The 9,335-nt window shown below is 41.4% G+C and overlaps 1 protein-coding gene across 2 annotated transcripts in view; it reads right to left on the reverse strand.

The window, feature by feature from the left end:
* Window positions 1-202: 202 nt before the first annotated feature.
* ppp1r3aa (protein phosphatase 1, regulatory subunit 3Aa) overlaps window positions 203-9,335 on the reverse strand; it is a 14,818-nt gene continuing 5,685 nt past the window's right edge. Inside the window, exons 1-4 of one of the 2 annotated variants that reach the window (XM_015047305.1) lie at window positions 5,472-6,398; window positions 4,423-4,478; window positions 4,237-4,310; window positions 203-3,713 (exon numbers count right to left, since the gene is read on the reverse strand). In XM_015047305.1, coding sequence (XP_014902791.1) covers window positions 639-3,713; window positions 4,237-4,310; window positions 4,423-4,478; window positions 5,472-6,256 — 3,990 coding nt within the window. In that variant the 5' untranslated portion in view covers window positions 6,257-6,398 and the 3' untranslated portion in view covers window positions 203-638. Of the gene's footprint in view, window positions 3,714-4,236; window positions 4,311-4,422; window positions 4,479-5,471; window positions 6,399-9,335 lie in introns of those variants that run through there. The other variant, XM_015047306.1, reaches the window with a different exon arrangement.

Raw genomic sequence — 9,335 nt, forward strand, 5'->3', positions numbered from 1 at the left:
TTTGAGGGGAAACTTTGTGGTGTTATGAAGCGCATTGTCCCACTGAGAGAATCTATACTGAAGTAGTGACTTTGTTGCCTTATGTGGATGTTTTCTTAAATGTGGGAAGGACCCAGATTTCCCAGAGGAAGTCCATGCATCCAAGGAGAAAGGGTACAAACATAAAAAAAAAAAAACCCTGGCCAAGCAAAAAGCAGAGGTAATCCTTGTAAATGCATTTATTGAATGTCACAACAGTCACTTTGTTCAGTCTCATACATTGTGAAGTAGTATTGGGCCCCCAAAAAACAAAACAAACAAACAAACAAACAAACAAACAAAAAACACAGCAAGTTAACACACATTGGACAAATACATCTATGTATTTTGTAGTATTACAGCTAATCTGTAGTTCCATTTGAAGTTCAGTACTTGAATACCTCAAAACAAAACAAAAGAAATGAAAGACTTTAGTGTTCACACTACTTGTGATCCAAGTTGTTAGCGTTAGGGTTACAAGATTGCATTTTAAAAAAAAGGGCAAAATAAAAATCCACAATTACACAAATGCACAATCAGCATATTGCACTTGGTGTTATTTATTCCTTAAATGTGATTTCTCCATAATGTCTCATGCATGAGAACACATGAATTGTAACCTATTCTGTAGCCGTTTTGCCTGTCATCACCCGGTGCCTCTTCCACTTAAAAATCCACCAAGACATTGAAAATATGTAGAGCGCAAAGAAGGCCGGGAAGTCATAGAGGAAGACCATGACGAAGAACCCTCCCACCAGGAGCACGCAGATTAGTAATCTAGTGATGTGGATGATTGTGTACAATATAGTCCACCAAAAAAAGGCATCAGACTCTTTGAATTTCTCCGAGGAGCTCTGGTGTTTGTTGGAAAGGTGTGAAGACTGATTAGCGCTCTCCGTGTCAGCAAACTTGCAGCCTCCTATTTCAAAATCATTCGTCTGATGAGAAACCGACCTGGCTTTAATTTGTGAGCTGTTCTCCCGATCCTTTGGAGAGCCAAGATACTGGGCTGGTTTAAACACTGGGTCCTCATTATGAACTATTGGGTTCAGATTGGCAATTGAATCCAAATCAGTATGCAATTCAGAGGGACTGTCCGTGCGCTCCGTCATGGTAAGCAGATGAATTCTGTCTTTCAGAGAGTGTTCATTGCACTCGGTAATTAAGATTGGCTCTGGTCCTTGACAGGCTGCATCTGCTGGAAATTCAGTCGGTGAAAATGCACCTGAATCACAGGTGTCACTCAAGTTTTTCCGGTGGTCTTCAGTCGCATCTGTGGCCCTGCTTCTCGAGTCATCAGCAGTGTTTGCATGCCAAGCAGAAGTCTGTAATTCCCGGGCAAAGACCTCTTCCCAGACGCTACAAACCAAATTGTATCCAAATCTTTCTATGAACATTTGTTCAATTCCTGGCTGTGTCGCGTCAAGTGCGGCACTATTGCCACCTGTAATGGGATCTTTTATTCCCTCTGCCATTTTGTTGTATTCGACATGTGGAGAAGTCTTCACTTTGGCTGGTGATTCTTGTTCTTTCCAAGCATTTTCATTCTCCCCCCGAGGGCTCTCTGCATTACCTATCAACTCTCTCGCTGCCTCTATTTTAAGCCTTCCAACACAGACTCTCTCATCTTCCTTGCTAAGATCTTGTTTTGTTCCTCTTGATGTTTCAGGTCGGAGTTCTGCCAGAGTGTCTTTCTGTGCACAATTCTCCTTTGCCATTACCTCTGGATTTGTGTCTCTGCCTGAATTTCGCTTTTGAGTCTTTGAATCTGTCTGGGGATCCGTCAATCTTGGTTCGACCACTTCCAAGTGGTTAAGTTCATATCTATGAGCGTGACAAGATAATTGTGCATCGTGGGTAGTTTGGCAAACTATAGCTTCCAGTGTATCGACAGTGGGACTTACTTCTTTTTGCTCCATTGCTTTTCTATCACAGCTCAACTCTTCTTGGACTGCTTCAGATTTCTGGTCACTATTTTGCTCTTCTTCTGTGACAGGCAAATCTTCAGTCGTTTCAATATGTAGGCTTTCATCCACTTGCACAGACCGTGACTGTGCATCATGTTCTTTGACAAGTAACGAAGATTGTCTATCTTTTTGCTGCAATTTTACCACATCAAACATTTGTATGAGCTCACTATCTTTATCAGTTACTTCCTCCATTTCTTTGTTTTGTGTCTCAGCAGCTCCTACTTCATTCTGCACTTCATCCATCTTGCAGTAACTGGACGAGCCAGCTTCGCTCGCTTCCATTAAAATGTTTTTGTTTTTCTCTAAATTTCCCTCATACCTTTGCTTTGACTCAAACTCATCTGTGTGTCTTGTTGCTTTTTCTGTTTCGTTCTCAACCATCTCCCCGTTTTGGCTTTGCCTGAATTCCTCATACTGGATTTTATCTCCATACCTTAGGGGCGTATTACATTCTTTGCTTTCCAGCGGCCTAAATATTTCCTCTTCTGTTGGCACTTTCTTTGCCGTATAGTTCATCATGATCTCCTCCTCCTCCTCCCCTCCTTGCCTGGATGCAGAGAAGTCATACCTGGCCCTGTCCCTTGTCTCCTCCCTGATTGTCTCCCTAAATGCCAGGATGTCATCTACCGCATTGTGTGCATTGCCTGTAACCTCTCGTTCCCCGCTCCAAGAAAGCCCCCCATCCTGCCTTGCATCTGGTGAGATTGTATCAACATTGCTGGCATTCGGAGTCTCTGGCATTACCGTCATGTCTGTTGTCTCCAATTCCCCTGAGCTTGTTACCGAGTCAGCTGTGTGCAATGCGAGGGTCTCGCCTTCCCCTCTTCCCGCTGTTCCTATTATTTCTTTGCTTTTTTGCTCCCCGTCCTTGTGTCTGTGACGCTCCGTTGGACTGTCAGCGGTGCCCTCGGACAGAGGCAGTGCCCTCTTGAGGTTGAATTCCTGTGGAGTGTCTGTTGCAGAGTTCGTCTGTGACCTTTGGGATGGGTCTCGCGTCGCTGTGTTGTCATCTCCTGTGCTGCTGACACATGCCTCTGCCGGCTGATCATCCTTAGAGTTCAAGGCAGCGGCAGCCAACAACGTTTCACAAGTGTCTGACAGCAGCTGACACGCAGCTAAGGTTTGTAACGTGGTGGGTGTATCTGTGGCCTCCTCAAATTCTTGACTTTCTTCAGAATATTGGATTCGCGGCTCCTTATGATTTGAAGGAAGCACCGATGCTGCTGTCTGGAGCCACTCTGACTCTGGGACATCAGAGTGGTGCTTGCAGCTGGGCCCATTAAGGAAAACCTGCCATTCATCAGTCACAGAGGTTTCTGTAGTGTTGCTATCATGTGTACTTTTAGAAAAACTCTCCCACATATCATTAACAGACGGTGTATTTTCTTCCGACTCTTTTGACAAAGTCACTTTATCTCTCCCAGTCAAGATGTCATTGCCATCAGCAGTGCCTGGCTGTTCTGGTGTATGGCTGTTCCAGTCCAATGTCGGCAAAGGAATCTGATGGTAGGTAAGTATCTGTGGACTCTCACTTGATTGCATCTTCTGGGATTTATAGAGATAGCTGGCAGAGTCACCCCGTGCAGCTGACACATGCTGAGAAACCTTTAGGCCGCAGGCTGAGTCATGTGAAAATCCCTTTGGTTGCTGCTGCGCCCGCTGGCAGAGGTAGTCCTGCACACGTGCCAAACGGATCGCCCTACGTCGCCTTTTCACGCTTTCCACCTGTCAAGAAAGCAAAAAGTCAAAGGTCGGGCTCGGTGTTCCACTTAAGCTAATACACAGACACCACCTGAACTGTTCAGACAGAGTTTAAGGTCGTCAGCTGAACTAAATCGCAGCGCTGGTATTCGCCAAATACTTTTTGTAAGATTAATGTGATGATGCAATGCTCTGTAACACTCTCGAAACATCTTCTCATCATCTTGTCTTAGTTTACATAGTCAGTTTTCCTGCATGTGTACAAGTAGGCTACTTTTAGTTGTAGCTGTCTGTGTGTGGGTTAATTCAAATGGCTTCAAAAGTGTCAAGTTACCCGAGTTTCCATGTCTTGCAGAGGTGAACTTAACTATGTTCAGAATGATGTGCATCTCTGACTCTGTTGTCGCTTTTACTCCCACAGAAAGAACAATGTGTGTGTACTTAGAAAAGAATTTAGCTTTATGTCAATACCTTGTTTTGCCAACATAAAGTAGTTAGATAATATTGCAAGGTTTGAAAAAAAAGGGGCTTTTTGTCTCTGTCTCACCCAAGGTTTTTGGTCTTCATGATAAAGTGATGTCTCTACAAAAGTCTTTTTTACTTCACGTGTCCATTCCCCATCTGTGAAAGAAATGCAAGAGTGCCAAAACGTGTTTCACATATGTCACACAAGTCAATTATTGCAAATGCACGTTCTAGTTCTTGCATAAATATGAAGTTGCCTTATACTTACCTGGAGCAGCAATATTGGTGTGTATGCTCTCCTTGGGCTTCTCTGTGTCTCCATTCCTGTGGTTTAAAGAAGCATTTAATTAAATCACACTTACTTGCTCAATTCCATTCTGCAGCACGATGAACTAAACATGATGCATTGCAAAAGTATTTATACTTGATTGTCTTTAAATGTCATGTCACCACAACTGGAAATTTTGGTGTATTTTGTCAGGATGTTTAGTGGAAAACTCGCGCTCAGTGGAAAGTAAACTGATTCTGACTAGATGTTTTCTGAGGTATGCATCTATGACTTTGCATATCTGGAGAGTGAAAGTCGTGTCCATTGTTCTTTGCAAAACATGCTCAGACTCTGTCTGATGGGATCAATATTGTTTGTGAACATTATTCCCCCCACAACCCCAAGTCTTCAGCAGCAGGTTTGCAAATGGATTCATGTCTGAACTTTTTTATGCTTTGATATCAACCATTCTTTTGGTAGGTCTACACTTTGGACGGATGCTTCCAAAGGTTAATAGCCCATATTTGTCTCCATCCTTTTGCCGTTTGTCTCTGGAGGGGCTGCAGAGGTGCCTTGGTCATGTGGTATTTGTTTGGTTAAATGACAGTGATTGGTGAGTAGCATAAACGAAGCATAAACGAAGCACAGAGGCAGAGGTGAATAGAGTTTTCTGACCGTGGTATTAGTGCAGCAAAAGGTGAATTTTTTTTTTATCAGAATAAATATTTTTAAATGGACATATTAGTTTCTCTTAAAGAAACATTATAATAAGTCGTGTCCAAATAGATGAGCTACAGTAAGACGGAAACCCGAACTGACATTTGACCATAAAAGGGGAAATGTGTTCAGTGGGCCAAACATCCCTCACCAAGGAGTTATATAACTACTGAATATAAACAGACAATGGGCTTTTATTGCTTTCACCTTCATCTAAAGAGAGGAACAGCACTGAGTAAATAAACCCTTCACACTGTCTCAGATTACTGCTTGGGGCCTTTCTTTGCTTCTGTTTTTAAGCAAGCAGTCAGAAAGTTCTTGACTTGTCTCACCTGTTGGCTTTGAGACAACTCCTCTTGCTCTTGTAGCTGCTGGTCTCCTCTTCTGTTTGAGTCACGCCTTCCTTTACTTGTGCCTTTTGATGGCAGAACATCACATAGTTCATCCCTTTGTTATTAGCCCAGAAAGTGCCCATTGGAGTCTCATATCGGAGGCAGAACTCCACCCTGGTTCCTTCTTTCTCAAACGGAGGAACCACAGTGTACCTGAAGGTGAACCGGTCTGTTTTCCTGTCGCTGGACCCTGGTACGTAATCTGCCAGCAGGTCAAAGTAGCTGCTCCAGCGATCCAGAGTTAACCGAGCAAAGACTGTCTTATTGTAGCAGAGGTTCACCACCCGGACGATGCCACGGAGGGTTGTTGTTCCAGGGAGAAGCTCGATGCTCTCCAGCTCAACCATCTGCTCGCCCAGCCTCTGATCCAGCTCTTCTGTGGATGAGGGGACAGTAAACAGGCAAGACAGATATATTTCTTCTGCTGCTTTGACTATATTCCTCCCATTTGACCAGCTAGGCTCTGGTTCTGTCGCCTCAGCATTGTCAAACTCCTTAACTGAGACCAGGTTGAGGCCAAATGCATCTGCGAACGACACCTTCCTTCGGATAACAGGCGGGGGCTCTGGTTCCGAATCCTCATCGGTTTCTTCTTCTGTGCTGGAGACCACAGGAGAAGAGGCCTCCGTTTCTCCTTCATCTTGTTCCCCATTTTGTTCACCATCCTCCTGCTCCTCAGTCATCACCCGATCTTTGATATGGGATTGGACGTCCAGACCCTCCATGGCGTGTGGTGGTCCGGGAAGGCAGCTGCTCACCTATCCTACTGTTTGTCTGGCTTGTAGGGTGGCACAGACTGAAGTGCCTTTAGCCTGGCTGCAGCGATACTGTGTGTGGGGGAGAGCAGGAAGAGGACGTGACTTGACAGATGGAGTACGGTTACAGCTGAGCGCTGTGAGTCTGAGCCAGGCCTAATAATAGGACACGGCTAAACCAGGCTGACCCTTTATCCTTTCTCCCCAAATATGCGCACTTCATACTGAAGGGGGAAAATAGGAATACAATCTTATCCAATAGCTGCCTCACACTGAAGGTCTCTTTCTTTGTTTTTCGTTTTGTTTTAAATTGAACTTTCCTTTTTAGTAGTAGGGGTGCTCAATCCTGTGCGACCAAATAAAATTAAAAAAAAAAAATCTTCGAACGTTCAAGCTACATGCAGTTGAGACTGTGTGCAGTTCAAGCAGCTGGCTCTGTCTGACCGAAGTGTCCGCTTGCAGCAGAGTATCATCCTCCCCTCTGCTGGGGAGCTGACACTGACCACTGACCCCGGAGGATTAAAAGGGAGAATTCCCACTTAATACTCTGTCGAATTAATAATAACTTTGTTGCTGTACTTTGGAAGCTTCATGGATTCAAAGAACCTTTGTGACAGTGTTCATATCCTCTCCATTTTTGACATGTTGATAACTTGGACTTGAATGTGCGGTACTGAAACTTTTATTTGCTGGACCACACAAAGCAGCTTACATAACATTAAAGTTAATTAATCTTTTGTTTCCTGACCAAATAAACCCCCATAAATGTAGTTTTGTGTGCATTTGTGGAAGACTTTTTACTCTGATCCTGAACACACCATCTTCACAGCAAAACTTGGTGGTTGCTGTATCAGACCATAGCATAGAAATGCTGGTTAGAATTGATGGGATAATGAATAGAGCTAAATCAAAGACAAATCTGTCAGAAAAACCTGTTGATTTTAGCAAAAACTTAACTGAGGCGGAAGTTCACGTCCAGCAGTACAAGACCTCTAAACATGTGGCCAGGGCTATGTTGAACTCGCTTAGATTAAAATGTGTATGTGTTGAATGACCCAGTCAGAATCCCAACCTAAATCCAGGTCTGTTGCTATAGCTTTAAAGTCGTAACCTTCCTGTTCAGATGCCTTTCATCCAGTCCCAATAAGTTGCTATTTTGCGAGTATGAGCACACAAAACAATTCAGTCTTTATTTGCAAAGCCGGTTGAAACGTTGCCCAAAATGTATCGACTGCCACTTAGCAAGCGGTTTGGCTAAAAAGTAATTATACGCCACAATTTTTGTTTTTCATTTGTAAAAAAAAAATATGTTGGCAATTACATATTTTCAACTTTGCTACATTGTGTCGGTCTAGCTCATGAATTCCTAGGAAAAAATAAATTGAGGTTTGTGGTTGCAACATGCCAAAATAAAAAAAAAAAAAAGTTCAATGGGTTTGAGAGCTTTTGCAATGTAACCATTTACAGATGATCTGCAATTATTGCCATGTAAAACACCCCAACGCACTTATTCCTGACCAGGAAAACTTAATACAACTGTTCCTTTCTGGACTTTCTGTTTTTCTCTTCCAACCAAAACTACCTCAGATAAGCAGTGTAACCTTAGCCCAGGAGCAGTTTGTCTTGTAAACAGACTTTAGAGCTTGTTATATAATCCCTCACAAGTAAGGGAGTGGATTTTTGTTCTCAATGCACTCTTTGTCCAACACTCTAAAACCAAACCAGTTGTCTTCTGAATTTAATTGCAGTTTTGTAATCACGTACTGATAAAACCATCGCTGTAAACGTACAAATTTATTCAAAATTAAAAATAATATGCTGACAGTGTAGTAGACAGAGAAACACATATCAGTAGATGGCACTACATGGTCAACATAGTTATTATACAAGACCAAGATAAAACATATGTTTTCATCTTTTTAGTCAGATTAAGCCCCATCGTTAGTGTCACAGTGACTGTTAAAGGAAAGTCAAAGGAATTTTTTATATATATATATATATATATATATGAGTTCATTAAAGTTCATTGTCCATGTTACCTTAAGTAAAATGTTTTAGAAAATAGCCGCTAGGTGGCAGCAAGCCACCATCACAACTCGACGTGCTTTCCTCTCAGGACTGAACGCTGAGCGCCCAACTATTTTTTTTTTTTAATGCAAAAAAGGTTTTCTGACATAAAGCACGAGAAGTAAAAATAAAGATATTTATTTTGATTACAATTAATAAACAGACAGTTTATACAGTGCATAGAAATAAAATGTCGCAAGACTGTATCTTAAGTTATTAGAATAGACAAAACATTTTTTTTAAATTACCTTTAAGATATACTGAATGACAGATGTTGAATACCCCATACATGCATGAAGGTTACTAATAAAGTTATTATTTTAAAAATAGAACAACTGTTATATCTCGCTTTCTGATTGTAATTAAAATGTCTTCATTTTATCAAAAAATCTCAGTTCAATAAACCACAAATGATACAATATCAAAGGGAACATTTTTAAGCAGCGGAACGGGCAAGTATACGAGACATTTCTCCCTATGTTTTTTTTTCTTTTTTTCTTTCCTTTTTAACAAAAGAATGACATTCCCAAGTCCTCCTTGATCTGGTCACTCATTCCTTCATCACGAATGTCGCAGCAGGTTGAATAAAAAGGAAAAGATGCAAAAGAGAAACTGTTCGACAGGTATTGAATGTCCGACAATGTCGATCCAATGATGAACAGGCTAGATAGGCAATTGTGAGGCAATAAACACACTGTGTTGTTAAAAATAAATCAATCTGGTTAATTCCTGTAAAACATTCCAAGTCAAATAAAGTACTTGTTAGCTGTTAATTGTATTTGGAAAATGTATCTGTTATTTAACGCCTAAAATGCGTTAGAGTGCGTTGTAATATGGCTAAAACTACATAAAACAGATACAATATTTAAATAAACGATTTGTTTCCTAAACTGAAATAATGCACAGATGAAATCTAAGGTTTTTATTGTTATTATTATTATTATTATTATTATTATTATTATTATTATTATTATTATTATTA

Source organism: Poecilia latipinna, unplaced genomic scaffold (assembly GCF_001443285.1).
Source record: "Poecilia latipinna isolate Pla-1442-1.1 unplaced genomic scaffold, P_latipinna-1.0 Scaffold819, whole genome shotgun sequence".
NCBI lineage: Eukaryota > Metazoa > Chordata > Actinopteri > Cyprinodontiformes > Poeciliidae > Poecilia > Poecilia latipinna.